Below are 19352 nucleotides of genomic sequence, written 5' to 3'. Positions count from 1 at the left end.
GTAGTGGTGTGGCTTGAAAGTGGATCTCAGCAGCTCTACTGCATGCCAGATCGTATCCCCATTTTCTGGCCAAATATGCCCAACACTTCTTGGACCTACACCAGATAAAGAGTTGGCCTAGATCTAAGGAGACCCACTGATGGCCAGAAGCCCTGCAGAAAGGTAAATAAAGGAGGCCCTGTCCTGGTCTGTCTGGTCACAACACCCCACCATAGCATGCAGAGCATTCTGTGTTGTCGGTTTCACTGCATAGGATTGTGGGGGGACATCACTGGGGCACTAGTTTTTGTATTTTGTTTTAATTTTCTAAGAATATACATATTGGTCCATTGAAGAATGCAGAAATTGTGAAAACAAAACTAGACAAGCTCACATTCGTTTATTATCCAACCCGTATTAGTGCTTACTTGTACAAGGAAAATCATCTGATCTTCTGTAGTTTCAGGCACATCCTGGCCACATTCCTGTAGCTTTACATTTGCCATCTCAAGTTTGCGCTTTATTTGATTTCCTAAAGTTGGTAGCGATTTCTGAAAGGAAAAAAAGACACTCAAGGGGAAACTGTTCAATCTTAATAATGTTGAATAGCGCTTCAACTCTGCTTGATAGGGTGGCTTCACAGAATTATTTTTCCAGCCCAAGTTGCAAATTTTGCTGCTATTTCTCATCTCATTGATCTGCCCACTATCCGAACTGAAATCACTATTACTGCACTGGCTTATCACTGGTGGGATGGAGAAGCCACCAATTTAAACGATTAGCACTTGTCAAGGCATGCCAGCAAATCTGGCCAAGTGGTCCTTGTTCATATCAAAATCTAGCATATGTACATTGGTCATATGATCTAACAGTAGTGAATGAACTGGGTGGCTGGGGGGGGGGACATGGGTCCCAGGTGGGATGCTGTGAGGGGGTGTCGGAGAGGCTGCCAGCGTGTGGGCACACTGCTTGCTGCTCAAGGTGTTGAGTGCCGCGAGTTGCCACCTGGCCCACTCCCTTGCCCCTGAACAGCTCTGAAATGGAGCCATTCCGGAAGCAAGGGGGTGTAGTGCACATGTGTGTGGAAATGGGGTGACATGAGGGTGACGTTTTGCATCATTGCGTCGCCTGGGCCTGAGTGCCAGGAGGATCCCATTCGCAGCTGGATCTGAAAAATATTAAGATGACCAAGAGGCACAAATATACCCATCATGTCTTGATTGAAAGAAGTGAGGATGGGTAGGAAATCGCTCCCTCCGCAAGTTACTTTTTCTTTTCAAGATGGTCACTGGAATTATGTTTCATGAATGTACGCATCATGTGTGGTTAGGCTGAAGTTACACAGACATGGAATGGCTTGAATTTCCCCCCCCCCCAAATGTTTTTTAACAGATCAAAAGCTGCTTCAAGAGGCTGCAATCCTGAGCGGAGGACAGGGAGGGTGGGGCGGGTGGGTAGATAGAACGCACAATTATCAATCTGGTTTTGTATGTCTTTGCCATCCATCCATATAATTTGAATCTGACCCAAAGTCATTTCTAGTCAGGATGCTAAAATTTTTGTCACATGCAAGATGCCTATTACAATAAAAGTTTACTTCAGTGATTGCATCAATAAGTAGACAAGACCTTACTGTACGCAGAGTGTCCGAGCTGTTATGAGGTTATTAAATGAATCTGTATTTGCTTACATGAATGTGTTCTATCAGCTCCTGTGTAAGCTTCTCTGCCAAAAGTGGAATAGTAGCTCGGCTTTCTTCCAGAAGAGTTCTGACAGGAAATAAAGGACGACAACAGGAAGGAATAACTAAATATAATTAATGGCTGAAAGTATCATTTTTATGAAAGTACCATGTACTCCTGTGGCACCCCTGCGAGCCTTTAGGGGCACACCAATGAGCCATGGCACACCAGTTGAGAATTGCTGTTCTAAGCATTACAGGCCTTTATGTTCGAGATATTAATGCTACACTAGGAGGGAGGCACACTCTGCCAACTTTTCAAAGTGGGAGGTCAGCAGGAGGTCTGGTAAACAGGGCAGAGCCGCCGTTAAGATAACACCCAAAGATCACCAGTTTGAAATCACTGGAAGCTTCCGTGAGCAGTGAGACTTCTAGAAGCAACTATGAAGCTGAGCTGAGCAATTCCAGCTGCTCTTCACTACCCTTAGGAGATGTTTGTCAGTGAGCATGGGAGGTAACCACAGCCAGAATTGATACCAAACTGTGAAAGCTCCATCTGGCATATTGTTTGTTCTTGAAAGATTAGGACTTCTTTGTTAGTGTAAAAACTCCCTCAGGGCTTTAGAGAAAGGCTGCCTATGTGAACCATTTTGGATTTAAGTCAAAGGAGTAATCCAGTAACCAAGAAAGGCAGTATATAAGTAGTGGTGGTGGTTGTTATCCTGCCCTAACTCTGTGAAACATGAAGAGTGCCAGTGTCAAGGAAGAGGAAAAGTTAAAGATCCTGTGAGTGCAACTGTGAGAGAACATTTTCTCACCCCTGGTACACTGGCTTTTGCATGATAAGTACAAAAAGTTAGGTATAGCACTAGTAGGTATATGAAAGCCATTATCATCTGCCAGCTGTCAAATGTGCAGTCTCTCTCCCTCCCCCCACATAAGTCCTCCATCTTCCCTGACCTCACTTCATCAAGATGCTCAAAGCCTCTCATGTATTCCTCTCCCTGCCACACACTATTTCTCCAACATGGTCTGAAACAAACCTGGTAGAACAGGTGCACACATTTCTTACATACATGTTCTTTTCCATTACATTTTCAGCAAAATAAGAATACAGGAACTTTTTCCTATTTGTGCTGGTTTTAATGCTACCTGAAATGGTTGTGTTCTTCAAAAAATTCTTTTTCTTTTTGGATTGCAGCTGCCAAGCCAACATTGTCATTGATGTCTCTTTGCCCACGACATTTAACTATCATGTATCCTTTTTTCAGAGGAACCCTTTGGTTGCGGACTACATCAACCACTTCGGTCTCAGTTCCCTTGTCAACCAAATCAGGTTTTGTCAGGATGCCTGTGAAGTAATTGCAAAAGATAAAGAAGGGATTATTCTATTGGTAAAGGCAAGATTTATCCTGACCCAGGTCTCACTCCGGAATCTCATTTGACTGCCAGGGCCCATCACTGGCCTATGAATCAAACAGAACATGCACTCCTCATCATTGTATAATTGGCCATTCCCTACACTGCTGGCATTAGACAGAAGGGTTTTCACATGAGAAGCAATGTGAGGCCTTCTCATCAACTTTGATCTTGGTGAGCAGTGTATTTTCTTCTGAAATGTTTCATTGTGGGGAAGGACAGCTGCTTCTTCGACAAATAGTTTTGAAAAATTCCAAGTGATATAGATTCGTGAGTAACCCATATAATAACATTTGAGGGAATGTTACAGTGAAAAGAAATCTGTTTAACTTTGAGATAGATAACATTAGGCATGGGATGGATAGAGGGAAGTTCTTTTCCCTCTTGCACAGCACCAGAACCAGGGGACATTCGCTAAAATTGAGCGATGAGTGTTTAGACACAAATTTCCACACAAAAGGAAATATGTCTATCCAGCACGTAGTTGACCTGTGGAACTTCTTGCCACAGGATGTGGTGATAGCACCTGGCCTGAATGTCTTTAAAAGGGGACTTATTGTACAACTTTTGGAGTAAAATTCCATCACAGGTTATAAGCCATGATGACTATATGCAACCTCCAGGTTTTACCCTGAATGCCAGATGAAAGGAAGTGGCAACAGGATACAAGTATCATTGTCTTGAGTGCTCCCTGAGACATCTGGTGGGTCACTGTGAAATACAGGAAGCTGGGCTAGATGGGCCCTTGGTTTGATCCAACAAAGCTCTTAAGTTATGTTCAGGTGATGTGAGTGTTGCATGATGGGAACCCAAGATTTTTTTTCTTCCAAAATGTAGTTGCGAGGTGGGGGAGTGTTTTAACACTTCATGCATCCTATAACTGCTGTTAGCTGTGGGAGGGAAAATATGTGAGCAAATTTCCCTTCTGGAGCTATTAGCAACTTTAGGGGAGAGGAGATGTAAGTTGTAGAATCAGTATGAGGACAAACGAATAACTATTTCCAGTTGCAAAGAGCAGCAAAGAATTACTCACTACTAAGCACTCAACCTGTTGTCAGAAGTGCCAAGGACGTTTATTCATGAGTAATGGATCCAAGGCCTGGGGGGGGGGGGGTAAAGGGGGTAATTTGTACCTGGGCCCAGGGTCAGAAAGGGGGCCCAGGAGCCAAAGGAGGGGGCCCAGAAAGTTCCTGGATCTTACATTTTCCTATCTCACCCAAATTCACTGCCTGCGCATGATGCTGGGGGCACAACTATGGGCATGCGGTGGCAACTGCTGCTGTAAGCCTTACACACCAGGCCCAGGAAAGCATCCATGAACCTCCTTCTAGGAGGAACTGGCCTGCTACAGTTGCTCTTTGGCTTGTGGATTCGATAACCATGAAGGAGTGTATAGGAGATCAGGGACATCACTGCTGGGCTACAGCTGCTGCATAAGTTCATTTTGGTGCGTGCAGCACACTGTCTATTCTAGTGTTAGACCAAACACAAAGATGCAAATTTTCTGCAATGATTTTCTATATTTCAAAGATTTTAAAGAGAGTGTGTTTGGTTTACCATATTACTATATTGAGCTGCCAATGCCACATGGTGGGGTAGACCTGGGCTCCGCATCAAGAAGCCTGGTAGACCTGGGCTCCAAAGACAATTCTGGCTGTCAGCACCCTCTGCCTGCTCTATTTTGCCCTCCATTCTGCTCGACCCCATTGCCCCCCTCCCTGTTTGGGAAGGGGCCCCAAAAGAAACTTTGTACCCTCTGATAAAATTCCTCTCAGAGGCCCTGAATGGATCCATTGGTAAGGATCCTTTCCTGGCCAGCAGAATGAAGTTCTTTAGGGTATTTGTAAAAACATCATGCCCACATTACCAGAAAATGAGTTCTGCTTTACTGAGGACCTTACTGTCCTGAGCCAAACCCAAAAGAGGAATACTAATTGCTGACACCACTTAAGATATGGTGCAATCTGGTGTGAACATGCCCTTAAGTAGATCTTGTGGTGACTTAAAACACCTTTTATTCACAGTCAAACACTAGTGAGGCGGGGCTTTCTACTATGAAGTCTAGGACTTTGCACTGGTAGCAACCTGTCATTGGAATCCGTTTAAAAATACATGTACACAGAAAACTGTGAAATCTGAACTGTGAAAGAACACTTACCAAGTGTTCTTTCTCCCTTAGGGTCTACTTCTTGAGCCATTTTCAGTGCTTCCGTGGTTGCAATATCTACGTTACTTGGCACCACTACCAAGTTGATTGTTTGTTGTTTGTTAATATACTTTTTAATTAAGGTCAAGATCTATAACAAAATTCAGACAATAGGAGTTGAGCTAAATGTTACTTGATAATACCCACTGGCAGAGCCATTGATAATATTAAGGTCTGGAACAATAAAACAACGTTTTCTATAAAGACTGCAGATTTGTAGATATACCAACAAACCAAATTGTTTTTAAAAACAGGAATTTATTATGGTATTCTTATCTTACAAAATTCATTTTTGTGCAAATGTGTTTCTGTCTTGTCACTAAATAGCCTCATTTAGCAATTGGCTTCCTGGCTCTATTAATGAAAGTTGGCACCTAATTAAAAAGGACCTCTGTTTAGTACCAGTTTCATGTAATTATGGTTGGACAAATGTTTCACAGAAGCAGGGCCAGTTTTAACCAAACTGGACTAATTGCTCCCAACTGGGCCCTGTACCTATGAGACCCCCACGTGAGGGTAAAAATAAAAAATAAAATTAGTATTTTTACTAAACCATTTCACAGTCACTAAAATAAGTGGTTTTGTAACTACGTACTTCTCATAGGTAGGTAATCTGCACATTTTGTTTGTTTACTTGTAGGCTTACACATATGCAATTTTATATTACAATTTAGTTAGATCCATTTGGCCCATTTACTCACATGCACTTTTTAAGCACACGTTTGATACTTTCCATTCTACCATAGAGTTATACATTTTATTTATATAGCTAAGATTCTAAGATCCTTGGCTGTGACCCTGGGGCCTTGCAGCTCCTAAGCCCAGCCCTGCACAGATGTCCCTCATGACAAAGAAACTGTATTTTGAATGTTTCAAAAAGCTCTTCCACTGCCCACCTTCACTCTTTTATTATACAGCACCACTTGTTTTACATATCTTTTATTTAGAAGTTTTTGAAAGAATGTGTTTGTTTAACTCCAAAACCTTGTTTAATTGTTTAATTCAAAACTTGCAAATCTTTTGAATAACTGGTCAAATATCTGAGCACTCCTACATGTTCAGCTGGCAGCATAGTCAGGTGTGATGCCTTTTGAGTTGCTGCAACAGAACACATGGAGCAGATTTCCCTAACAATTTTCATCTCATAAGAACATAAGAACATAAGAACAGCCCCACTGGATCAGGCCATAGGCCCATCTAGTCCAGCTTCCTGTATCTCACAGCGGCCCACCAAATGCCCCAGGGAGCACACCAGATAACAAGAGACCTCATCCTGGTGCCCTCCCCTACATCTGGCATTCTGACTTAACCCATTCCTAAAATCAGGAGGTTGCGCATACACATCATGGCTTGTACCCCATAATGGATTTTTCCTCCAGAAACTCGTCCAATCCCCTTTTAAAGGCGTCTAGGCTAGACGCCAGCACCACATCCTGTGGCAAGGAGTTCCACAGACCAACAACCCGCTGAGTAAAGAAATATTTTCTTTTGTCTGTCCTAACCCGCCCAACACTCAATTTTAGTGGATGTCCCCTGGTTCTGGTATTATGTGAGAGTGTAAAGAGCATCTCCCTATCCACTCTGTCCATCCCCTGCATAATTTTGTATGTCTCAATCATGTCCCCCCTCAAGCGTCTCTTTTCTAGGCTGAAGAGGCCCAAACGCCGTAGCCTTTCCTCATAAGGAAGGTGCCCCAGCCCCGTAATCATCTTAGTCGCTCTCTTTTGCACCTTTTCCATTTCCACTATGTCTTTTTTGAGATGCGGCGACCAGAACTGGACACAATACTCCAGGTGTGGCCTTACCATAGATTTGTACAACGGCATTATAATACTAACCGTTTTGTTCTCAATACCCTTCCTAATGATCCCAAGCATAGAATTGGCCTTCTTCACTGCTGCCGCACATTGGGTCGACACTTTCATCGACCTGTCCACCACCACCCCAAGATCTCTCTCCCGATCTGTCACAGACAGCTCAGAACCCATCAGCCTATATCTAAAGTTTTGATTTTTTGCCCCAATGTGCATGACTTTACACTTACTGACATTGAAGCGCATCTGCCATTTTGCTGCCCATTCTGCCAGTCTGGAGAGATCCTTCTGGAGCTCCTCACAATCACTTCTGGTCTTTACCACTCGGAAAAGTTTGGTGTCATCTGCAAACTTAGCCACTTCACTGCTCAACCCTGTCTCCAGGTCATTTATGAAGAGGTTGAAAAGCACCGGTCCCAGGACAGATCCTTGGGGCACACCGCTTTTCACCTCTCTCCATTGTGAAAATTGCCCATTGACACCCACTCTCTGCTTCCTGGCCTCCAACCAGTTCTCAATCCACGAGAGGACCAGTCCTCTAATTCCCTGACTGTGGAGTTTTTTTCATGCTCTAAAGGCGCTAAAATTGTCAATGCACACCCTCAGTTTTTTGACAATTGACAAGGCAGACCACACTGCCGGTGGGGGGGTTCACATCCTCCAATCCCCCTACTAATAAATGACGCTCTGCAAATCCCTGTGGCACACCTGCGAACCATTTGAAAATTGCTGCCCTAATCTGTTCCATTTATCAACATTCTTATCATAAAAATATTTTATTTAAGAGTTTTGAAATACACACTGCTTTACAAAAGCATAACCTCCATATAAGACAAGAGGTAGGTGTACTAAACTTTAAAAAAAATTTGATGATTTTTGCACATATTTATCACTACAGACACCTCACCTAACTAATCTGCCAAATTTGGACTGGGTGGAAATGAGGGGCTGTGCAGTATCTCAGCATCCCATCCTTTTTTGCCTGTTTCATCACACCAAAGAAGCCACAATCTCAAGAGAAGGAAGCTTGCATAGGAAACATGCCAAGATTAGTAAAATAAAAGAGAAACTGAAAAAAGAAAAAACACCGCAGATGTTTGCTGCTAGTGCAGACATACACCGTTATGATGTAACTTCTTGATGTATCTGTTCCAAGTGATTTTCAGAAAACTTCCAGAACACAATCACACTTTAACTTTTAGATAAATAGGTGTATGGCTTACTTGCTAATCAACCTAATAAACTTGAACTTTACCTGCTGTCCAATGTCTTTAGGCTGGTCACCCACAGCCACTCTTGCAATCCCTGGCAGATCAATCAGAGTTAGGTCTGGAACATCCGGGGAGCTAATTTCCAGACTAATTAAGTCATGACTAATGCCCAATCCTTTGCCAGCCATTGCATTCTGAGCTACATACGAGAAAAAAACAAAGTAGCAGGCCATATTACAGGAAGCTCTTGGGGGAATCTGTTCCAACACTAAAAAAAAATAAGCAAATCTAGCATAGATCTAGCACTCACATGCCAAAATTATCTCAACAGCCTAGAAATCTGCTCATTTTTTTTGTCAAAAATGAAAGCTAAGGTTGTTTAGTTACTTGCGATTGGATAACATTCTATAGTGTTTCTATAAGAGTCACAATCCAAAACAACACGCAACTAGGTCTGTATGCTCTGGCATTTGCATTCACCTGGGTCCATGTAGCGCCACGATCACTGCTATGCCATCAGAGCACACCCCTCATGCTTCTGTCCTGCTCCTGCAACCACTTACAGGGTTCCCAACTTCCACAGAGAAGTTTCGAACCACTGCCCTAAGGTGCTCCATTAATCTGCCCCACTGCTGCTGTGGCACTCATGACAGCTTAAAAGTTCTCTTTGGAAATCTTGTGTTGCATGATGACTCAGTGGTGTTTTTTTTTGTTTTTTTCTCCACTTTGTGTGCAAGTTGCACATAGAATGGAGAACATTTCAAAGTTTATTTTTAGGGTGCTGCAATTCCCATAGCAGCCAAGTCAATTTGCTGGTAATGCCATTCTAGGATGGGAAGGGCAAGAATTGCCCTCATCTGCCAAAGACAAGCTCTGGGCAGGGGAGAGTGAAGTAGCATGAGGCTGCTGTGGGGCGGGGAGAGTCTAGCAGTATGAGGCATGCCTGTGGCGAATGGGAAAGAGTACAAAGTGAGGCAAACTGAAGTGGGGTAGTAGGAGAGCAAGACAGGGCAAACTGGGAATAAGACAACAAGGTGAATAGGGGATAAAGTGTGGGTGTGCACTTTGTGTGCAGGAAGAGGGCCCAAGGGTTCTGGCTCTGTGCCTGACGGCAAACCACCAGGGACACCCTCTGTATAAAATGCCTCTCTATCATACACATAGGGGCCATATAATAATTTTAGTTGTCATTTTGGCAACTTTGTGAACTCATCTCACCCACCAAAAGGTAGAAAACACAAGAACAAGAGCCAGTTCCACTCACCTCTTACCACTGCACCTTCCACCTGTGATGGATGAGTCAGTTCTTGCTCTATTTGCGAATACACAATTTTCCCTTTCCACTCTTGGGCATGCTGAATTTTCTTCAGCTTGAGCTCTAAGGGGCATCTGGTAACAATACCTATGTTAAATTCAAAAAAAGCAAAATGCAGAAACGTTTCTTGCAGAAAAACAAAGGGGGAATAAAGCTACACTCCTTCCTGAATGGACTTGCTCCCACAGGATGTGATGATGGCCAGTAGCTCAGATGCCTTTAAAAGGACAGTTGACACATTCATGGAGGGCAGGTTTATTAATGATTAGCAGTCATGATGTAGTCTGAGTAGTCCATGATGTAGTCTCCTGATGCAGACATGAATAGTCCAGGTTCAGAGTGGCATCAGAAATACCAAACATGGCTCAACTAAGCTGGCCCAAGGATAGTGCAAATTCCAAAGAAACTGGCACAATCCCTCACGCTTTCCAAGCACTTGAAGGCATCTGAGCTGTGCTGACTTCTATTGCCACTTCTCCCGCCCTGCCCCCCCATCCCAAGGTTTGCCTTGGGAGTGGCTAGAGCTGGAAGACCTTTGCAAGACCCAGGAATCCCTGCAGGAAAATGATGCTCTGGAGCACCCCCTTCCACTTTCAGTTTAGTCCTGACAGGAAAGAGATAAGAAGTGCCTGTGCTGCCTCAACTGCTGTCAGTGCTTTCCTCCAGCCCCCTGGGGTAAGTGCTTCAGTGTACCTTAGGACTGGTGGAAGGAGAAGGAACAGTGGTGGAAGCAGCTCTCGGGGATCAGGACAAACCAAGCCCTGATTGCCTGTGTGCATTTTTAAATGTGCTCAAGGTTCACCCCAATCCTGCATACATCAATCAGAGGAGCTTGATACTTCAAGCATCACTAGAGGAAGCATGTCTCTGAATACTTGTGGCAGGGGAGCAATGACAGGAGAGAAGAAAGCATTTCTGCTTTGCTTTTGGGCTTCCTACATAGAGCACCTGCTTAATTTTGAGAGCCAGGATGGTGTAAAGGTTCTGGTGTTCAGTTTGGAAGACTGAGGTTCAAATCCCTGCTCAGTCATGAAGCTTCCTGGGTGATCTTGGGCTATCTCTCAGCCTCACCTACCTTCACAGGGTTGTTCTGAGGACAAAAGGCAGAAAGGAACCATGTACACCACCCTGAGCTCCTAGGAGGAAGGGCTGTATAAAAATGCAGAAGAAAGAGAAATTGAGAGGAAATTCTTACCACTGCCCCTAGGGAGCGCCACTCCCGACAACGCTTCGAGGACAGAGCTTTTCCCAGAGCTCTGATCCCCAATCACAGCAATGGCTGGCAACGCCAAGTCCTTTTCCACTCCAAGGGCTCTCAGAGAGTCAATGAGGTCAATACCTGGGCGGATCTTCTCCTCATATTGGCTGGACAAGGCACTTACTGCCTTTGGAAAGAAAAACAAAACCGCTTTAGTGACTGAAGCAATACATGTTTCCCATAAAAACCAATAACGAAGAACGGGTGCTGTTTTTGCAAAATGTTTCCATGCTTACATGACACAGATCCTTTTGGCATGCTTAGTAAAAGTAATGTAAATAAAATACAGGTTCAGCCTATTTATCCACAGATCTTCCCTAAGGGTTTCCCGGAGCCACAGAATGTCTTATAAAGGCAAAAATGTCACTTCCAGTTTCCTGAGGGAAACCAGAAGATGTGGGGTTTTTTTGCACCCCAGGGCCATTCTGAAGCCCACATAGACTGCGGCCGATGCATGTGGCTTCTGTGGGCTTCAGAAAACCCTCAGGTTGCCTTAGAGTTCCACAGTTCCAGTTCCACAGGAAGGGTCCAAGAATGGATCCCTCATGCATACCAAGGCACCACCTGTCAATGTGTTTTCCATAAGTTCATGCTGATGACCCACTGCTTCCATTTATCATTGGAAGAAAATGATCACTGTTCTGAAAATAATATTTACAGAGGGAACACAATATATGAAATTGTTACCAATATTTCTTACCTTACTGTAAAAGTATAGTGTTCAGGAAAACATAAAGGCTTGTGAGACTTGTCAATCTGAATTTGATGTACTTTCAAATACAACAGCGTTTCACAACTTTTTATGACTAAGCTTTCAGGCTCAGATACACAAATGGACTTGGCTGCTGCGCCAAAATATTTGAAGTAAGGCCCATGCAGGGGGTGTGTGTGTGCGTGCGTGTGCAGGGAGTAATTTGTACCTGCACCCAGGGTCAAAATGGGGCCCCAGAAATTTCCTGGGATCTTACATTTTCCCATTTCACCTGGATTTGCTGACTGCACAGGATGCTGGGAACTCTTTCCATTCTAGTGTGAGCCTAAATACAATGATGGTAATTTTAATGTAATGACTTTCTATATTTAAAGGAGTCATTTTGATCTGATTTTGGTGTTTGGTTGTCTAGCTGCTGACGCCATACAGGTAGGTAGACCTGGTCTCTGCAGGTGGACCTAGTCTCTGCATTGGGAAGCATGGTAGACCTGTCTCCAGGACTATTCTGGCTGTTGCCACCTTTCCCCTGTCTGGTTTTGCCCTCTCCACCCCTAATCTGCCCACCCTGTTGCCACCATCCCCAGCTCTGTTTCATCCCTCCCCTTTGGGAAGGGGCCCAAAAGAAACTTTGTACCTCCTGATAAAATTCCTCTCAGTGGCCTGAACTTGAAGGTCTTGTGTCATGGCCTTTAACATTTACAGCGCTACCAAGGAATTAAGTAATGGAAAAGCACTTCCGGTGCCACTGCTGCAATGAGCAATACACCTTTTTCACATGAGTTAAGGCAGAAGACATTTTAAAATGGTTAAGTGTCTGACAAAAAACCCAATTACCCAATCGTGGCATTTTTTAACAAAGGAGTTACCAATTTGTTAACTATTTCTCTTGTTATTTTTATATTTTCACGGAGACTCAGGACCCAATCCTGAACCTTGAGCGCCAGCTCACCACTGGTGCACAGTGCTGCAAATGTGCTGTGAGATATGTCTGCAACAGATTCTGCCCAGCCAACGCAGGCAATGACGGGCACAGCGCAAGCCAGTGTTGGGTAGAGGATAGGTGACCATTGTCCAGCATTCTGTGGGAGTTCCAGGTGGCTGAGAGATAGGTGGGGACGCGGGGGAAGGTCTTCCATGGCGGGGGGGGGTGGAGGGAGCAGGACCAGTGGAGCTCAGTTCCACTGGATCCGGAGCCCTACACTGAACCTCTCAGCCCGAAACGGGATTGTTACTCTGCACCTGCTCAATAGCGGGCGCAGAGTCGAGTAGCCCCATTGAGGGGCTACATATGCAGGGGAAGGGGGCGAATGTCTCCTTCCCGAGGAGATGCCGGTGGCTGCTCAGCACGCTCAGGATGCCGTGGCAAACCAGTGTGCCAGGCAGCTCAGGATTGGGATGCCCATACATTAGCATTTTTATATGTTCTTATGCACATATTATTAGCACACTGACCCCAAACAGCGATACTTTCCTTGCAATGCTGGCTTAGCACCAGTGTCCCATCCCAACTCTGACAGCTGCTAGTTCATCAAGTTCTGGAACAAGGTACTTAAAAAGGTTAACCTCTCATTTTAAAATATATTTTAAATACATTCAGTTGTTTATTTTTCAGTTGTTTACTTTTTTATGCGTTGTAAAATGCTGATATGATTTTCAATATGGATACCTGTAACTCTTTAGGGTTTGTCCTCCGTGGAGATGAGGCATTTTGATGTTTCCCTTTGGCAGACATTTTTCTCAAAAATATGGCGTCAAAATATTTTCCTAGAATGAAAATCAGTTTGTTATGACACATATATGGAGGGGTCATAGCTCAGCGGAAGGTCCCAAGTTCAATCCATGGCACCTTCAGGGAGGGTAGAGAGAACAAGTTCCTGTCTGAAATTGCGTTGCCAATCAGTCTGGGCAACACTGACTTATAGCACAATCCTACTCCCTGCACACCAATACACCTATGCCAACAGGTTGCACACTGCCTCCTGGGGGGTTGTTTCAAGCCGCAAAGATATCGAGGTAAGGGAACTTTTGGTCCCTTGCTCAGGAGTAAGCCCTTACAGCCCTGCTGGGTCTACTTGGACCTGTGCCAGCTATATAGCTAGAAAATGTGAAACTTATTTAATATTCAGGCAATCCTGCAGCCATTTTGTTTGGAATGGAACATCCAAAGTTGCAAGACCATGTGGGGAAAGGAGATGTGGAGATGTCCCAGACTCCAGCCCTTAAGAGTCTGAATTAACATATCTCCCAGCATCTTGTTCTCAGAAATGCCAGCCTAGAAGTCCAAAATGGAGTTAAACCAAGATGGACTTGGTTTAAACTGCACACATGTTGAAAAAGAGATGGTGTTCACAACATCAGAAATGGGGCTACAGTGGAGGATGGAGCTTAAAATACTTCCCCCCCCTTGCCACAGTACTTATCACACACACACACACACACACACACACACACACACAAATTCCACTGGAAAAGAAACTGCTATTTGGCAGCTTATATCTTGGGGCATAGTTTTGCCTCTCCACACAGTCTCAAACCTGAGTACTCCACCCTTGCAGTTGCTCCTGAAGGGAGGGGGGAAACCACATGAAGGGACAAATAAATGATTAATGTCACACCTCATTTGACTGTGAATGGTTTAAAAGAATTTGGACAATCTTGCTTACATTTCAGGTATGTTGCTACCTAACAGCATGCAATCATCTTTAGGGAAACAAGTTTATTAGGAAGTCGTCAATACAGTGTAGTGATATGGGAGTTGGGCTTGGGCCTAGAAGATCCAGGTTCAAATCCCTGCTCAGTTCTGGAGCTTCCTTGGGCTAGTCCTGTGGTTCTCAAACTCTCAGGGAGTTTGAGGACCACAGTTAAGTACTTGCAGGGGAGGGAAGGGGGGGGAGGAAGGCAGTGACATGATCCCCACTGCCTCTCTCCTGCCCCTGCCCTTTAAGGAGGAAGTGGCCAGGGCTCTCAGGCTGGGGCATCGCAACACCCCAGTTTGAATAGTTCTGGGCTAGTCCCATGGTTCCCAAACTTTTTAGCACCAGAACCAACTTTTAAAAACAATAATCTATTGTAACCTACTAAAAGAACAAAGAGATCTAGAAGGAAATATTTATTATAATTAAAAATTATTAATTAATAATAATTAAGGTCCTGTGTTCCCAAGGCTGCTAAAGACCTTACATTGTGTGCCTGTGCGTAGACATGCCCTTGACTTTCCCTAGACTGTTCCCTCAGTCCTTTACAGACATTTCAGAAGGCTGAACAGAGAACAAAGTGTGCAGTTAGAGACTTCCGGTCCAGAAAAAAAGCTGAAACTGGGTTTGCATGTGGTCTACAAATAGAAAATAGGAAAATGTAACATTTTAATTTGGGTGTATGAAGATTACCTCATACCACGGGTTAACAATCCAACTAACAATTTTCTTCTGCAAACTGGGAAAGGGTGCTTGCAAAGTTTTTTTTTTATTATAAGGTATCAAAATACCTTTGCAACCCACCAAAAACCTACTTACAACCCACTGGTTTGGGAAACAGTGGACTAGACACTACCTCTTCGCCTCACCTATCCCACAGGACTGTTGTGAGGACAAAAGGGAGGGAGGAACCATGTACACCACTCTGAGCTTCTTAGAGGAAGGGTAGTATAAAAATGTAAAAAATAAAAGATTTGTAATGCACTAAAATAGCAAACTCCAGGAACTGTTTATTCCTATGTTAAAATTCAAAACTTTAAACAGATCGTGCTTCACTATCCACTGATTTGGCATCCACTGATTTGACTAACAATTGATACCAGGATTCACCTTTAAATGCTTTCTAACAAGGAAAAAAGCACCAAAATCCCATTTCCTACCTTTATGCTGTTAAACTGCACTGGTTGCAAGCTTCTCGGGGTTAAAGATAGCTTTAAAGACCCACTTCTGGCTTTCTTACTCCTTTATTGTCATCCCAGAATGTATGTATGTAGACACAAAACTGCATTCAGCAATTATTTCATTCCATTCGATTCCATTATTCACTCCATCTAGTGGCTGAATCCAGTATAGCAGGGCTTTTCAAACTGGGGCGTCGCGACGCCCCAGCCTGCGGACCCTGGCCCCTGCCCCCTTAAGGGGCGGGGCAGCCTGGAGGCAGGGAGGAGGCAGTGGCGCTATCTCCAGGATCACACCGCTCAGGGGGGCTGCAGAGGCTTGGGTACACGTACCCAAGCCCCTGCAGCCTCCTGGGGGTGCGGGGAGCCCGGTGCGAAAGCAGATAGTGGAGGTGGGGCGCGATAGCTCCACATCTACTTTCACTGCTGCGGGGAGCCCTGCTGCAGGTCGTGCCGGGCTCCCTGCGCCCCCAGGAGGCTGCAGGGGCTTGGTTACATGTACCCAAGCCCCTGCAACCCCCCTGAGCGGCGCAATCCTGGGGATCGCACCGCTGCCTTCCCCTGCCCCTGCCGCCTCCCCCCTCCTGCCCACACAAGAACTTAGTGGCTCTCAAACTCTCCCAGAGAGTTTGAGAACCACTGCAGTATAGCGTCTATACCACTGGTTCTCATATGTTTAGCACCAGGATTCAATTTGTAGAATAAGAAGCTGTCAGGACCCACCAGATGTGATGTCATGACCGGAAGTGACATCATCAAGCAGGAAAATTTTTAGCAGTCCTAGGCTGTAATCCTACCCACACTTACCCAGGAGTAAGTCCCATTGATTATCATTGTTAAAAGCATGTACATAGTAACCTGTTAAAAGTACAGAGCTGTAATATTACCCCAAATGCAGTTGCATACATGGTGGCATCAGGTCTAATATATTAAAAATAAAATATTGAAATGAATGAGAACTCACCTGAAATTGGCTTGTGACCCACCTAGTGGGTCCTGACCCACAGTTTGAGAAACACTGGTCTATACCAATGCATTCTGGGGCTACAATGGCAGAGCAAGAAACCTAGAAGTGGGTCTTTAAAGAGATTTTTCCACTGATTTGGTATCCTCTGATTTTTTTTAATTCATTAAGAGTTCTGGAAAGGAACCCCAGTGGATAACAAGGCACAACCTGTTTACACTGCAGTCCTATGCATACCTACTCATAAATTAAACCCTGTTTAATTCAATGAGACTCCTGGGTAAGTGTGCATCAGATTGCAGCTTTAGAGTATTTCAGAAGCCACAGTGAATTAATAACCCCATAAGAAAACCACTACTTCTTCACATATAACAAGGGTGGACACATAAGTTAAGAGCCACAAGATAAACTTCAGATGTTGGAGAGCCACAATATTTAAGAAGCATTTAAATTCTTAAATATATTTACTCACCATGAACATTAAACTTATGTTTTAATCCAGTGGATTTTCAGTTTATACCTAGTAAACAGCTATAAAGTTTCAACATTTTTAATTTACCTTTTGCATTAATTGTGATGCAAAAAGGAGCTCAGCCAATATATTTCCATGAGCCACACATTACACTTCAATGAGCTGCATGTGGACTCTGGGTCACAGTTTGGCCACTCCTGACATACAGTATAGGCTGCACATGGGGATCTGTGAGGATCATGACATAAATATCAGCAACAGCATTACAACAGAAAGAAGACAGATCTCTCTGAGTCCCCTTTTTTCCCTGAATAAACATGATGGGTAAGTGACTCATCTCACCCTACCCAACAACTAATCCAACCTGCAGCAGGGAGGTGTTTTGTTTTGCCAGGGGACATTTAATTCATACAGGTGTTAACAGAGGGGGGAGCCTCTGAATTGTATCACTAGCTGAAACTTTCTCCCCCACCTGTCAAAAGGCAGTTCACCCCAAAGTTTGAGAAACACTGGATTATTCAGAAGAAAAACTGTCATACCTGGTTTTCCTGGAGTTTAAAGACAATGCTGGCTCCCTGATGTTGCCAAGCCTAGTGCTTCTAATCTGCAAAGCAAACAATCTGCAAGTCACTCCACCTCTGCTCAATGACTCATTTCTGTGAAAACGAAACTAACCAGAAATGACAAGGAAACTGACTTGCATGCTCCAAAGAGGGGAAAATCACTCACTTTCATCGAGTGCATGCCATGTGAACTAGACCACATTTTCTAATCTGCCAGTGTTGTGAGCTACACTGCTGTGAAGCTGCATCAGAGCTGGGAAACGAAACTTAAGACACTGATGCTTCTTCACAATGAGAAGCTGCTCTTTGTTCTAGTATGTTATTGCCTCTTCACCACATCACTGAGCTTCTCTTTCATCCCAAACCAATTACTAACTACAGCATCCAGAATGACCAACCATTGTCCCCTTGCATTTTATCCCATTAGGCATTACATATTTGGTTAAGAATTTAGACACCATGATTTTTCCAACACCCTGCTCAAATGGATTGGCAGCAATTCTGAAGTGCAAAACAGACACCAGCAACTGAAATTTAAATCACATCAAAGCCAACCTCCAGTGGCCAGTGACTAAATATAATAATAAGCACTGATTATTTTTTGCTTGGAAATGCTTCAAGTACTGTATATTATCTCAATAACAGTAAAAACAGCCCAATGCTGAGCTGCCCGGGGCATGCAGCTGCAGTGGCGCTAAAAATGGCTGCTGCCACATCCTGTGCACCCAGGGCAGCCACCAGCGGCACCTCAGGAGAAGGGGACTTTCATCCCCTTCCCCCAGGTAAGCACAGTAGCCCTGCAATGGGGCTACTCGATTCACTGCCAACCCAAAGGTGGGTGGTGAATCAAGAGCCTCCATGTAAGGCAGCGAGCCCTACACAGGGGCTTTGGATCCCGCCTCCCTCCCTCCCTTCCTGCTCCCTCCCCCCAGAAAGCTTCCCCCACCCCATGTCTTCCCGACACACCTCCTCCCCACCTTCCGCTTGCCTATCCCTCCTTGGAACACCTCCTCCCCGCCCTCCCCCTATGCCCCTCTTTACCTCTTTGCTGCTTGGAGGTCCGTGCAACTGCCGAGCAGCGGAGGTTGGGCACTGGCCAGCGCTGGGTTACCACCAGCACTCGCCTGGCTGTATGACCCGCAAACAGTGTGTATCGGCAGTGAGCCAGCACGCTGAGCACAGGATTGGGCTTTAAATCAATAAATGGCTCCCTGACCCCAAAGGGCTCATAATCTTTCTTTTTTAAAAATTAATGCCAGCAGCAGCCACTGGAAAAGACTCCATCCTGAATCTTTTGCTCCATATTCATCTAACTTCCTGAAGAGATCAACCTATTAATTGATCCTGACCCCTCATTCATACTACCTCAACATCTGCACATTGACACCAACAGAAGGAATAATTCTGCGATACTTCTGATAACATTTCACTTCTTCACTGATCTCTCAAATAATCATGATGCAATAAGCTCTCAAATTCGTGTGCTACAGCAGTGCGTGACCGTTCCAGTCTCCGTTAAGTCTTGTCTCGTACAGTTCACAAAATGGAGCCAAATGGAATTTTCTATTATGGCACTGATAATTCACAAAATGCGCAAGCTGATTTGATTGTCACTTTCAAACAGTAATCCTATTTAAATATAAAATACCACACAGCTGTGCTTAAAAATGAAATCTCTTTATTGCTTCCAGAGTAATTCAACAAATAAATACATATACACTTAAGTGCAAATTGTGTTAACTATGAAACCGTCAGCTTCATGGCTAGCTCTGGTTGTAGAATGTTTTAATGAAAAGAAGTGGGAGGTAGTGCATTAACAGATAATTATTTAAAAATCTTCACTGCCAATATTATCTTTGGTTACTAGATCAGGTTATTCCACCGTAT

General features: G+C 44.3%; 1 protein-coding gene across 2 annotated transcripts in view; it reads right to left on the bottom strand.

Moving 5' to 3' along the window:
- Window positions 1-17503, bottom strand: part of LOC136645697 (interferon-induced GTP-binding protein Mx1-like) — a 29685-nt gene extending 12182 nt beyond the window's left edge. Inside the window, exons 1-9 of one of the 2 annotated variants that reach the window (XM_066622069.1) lie at window positions 17442-17503; window positions 13262-13359; window positions 10821-11010; window positions 9575-9712; window positions 8355-8509; window positions 5238-5376; window positions 2813-3011; window positions 1670-1748; window positions 408-530 (exon numbers count right to left, since the gene is read on the bottom strand). In XM_066622069.1, coding sequence (XP_066478166.1) covers window positions 408-530; window positions 1670-1748; window positions 2813-3011; window positions 5238-5376; window positions 8355-8509; window positions 9575-9712; window positions 10821-11010; window positions 13262-13327 — 1089 coding nt within the window. In that variant the 5' untranslated portion in view covers window positions 13328-13359; window positions 17442-17503. Of the gene's footprint in view, window positions 1-407; window positions 531-1669; window positions 1749-2812; window positions 3012-5237; window positions 5377-8354; window positions 8510-9574; window positions 9713-10820; window positions 11011-13261; window positions 13360-16989; window positions 17061-17441 lie in introns of those variants that run through there. The other variant, XM_066622070.1, reaches the window with a different exon arrangement.
- Between the last annotated feature and the right edge of the window lie 1849 nt (window positions 17504-19352).

The sequence above is a fragment of the Tiliqua scincoides genome, chromosome 3 (assembly GCF_035046505.1).
Source record: "Tiliqua scincoides isolate rTilSci1 chromosome 3, rTilSci1.hap2, whole genome shotgun sequence".
Classification (NCBI taxonomy): domain Eukaryota; kingdom Metazoa; phylum Chordata; class Lepidosauria; order Squamata; family Scincidae; genus Tiliqua; species Tiliqua scincoides.
This window is presented reverse-complemented; position numbering and strand designations above follow the sequence as displayed.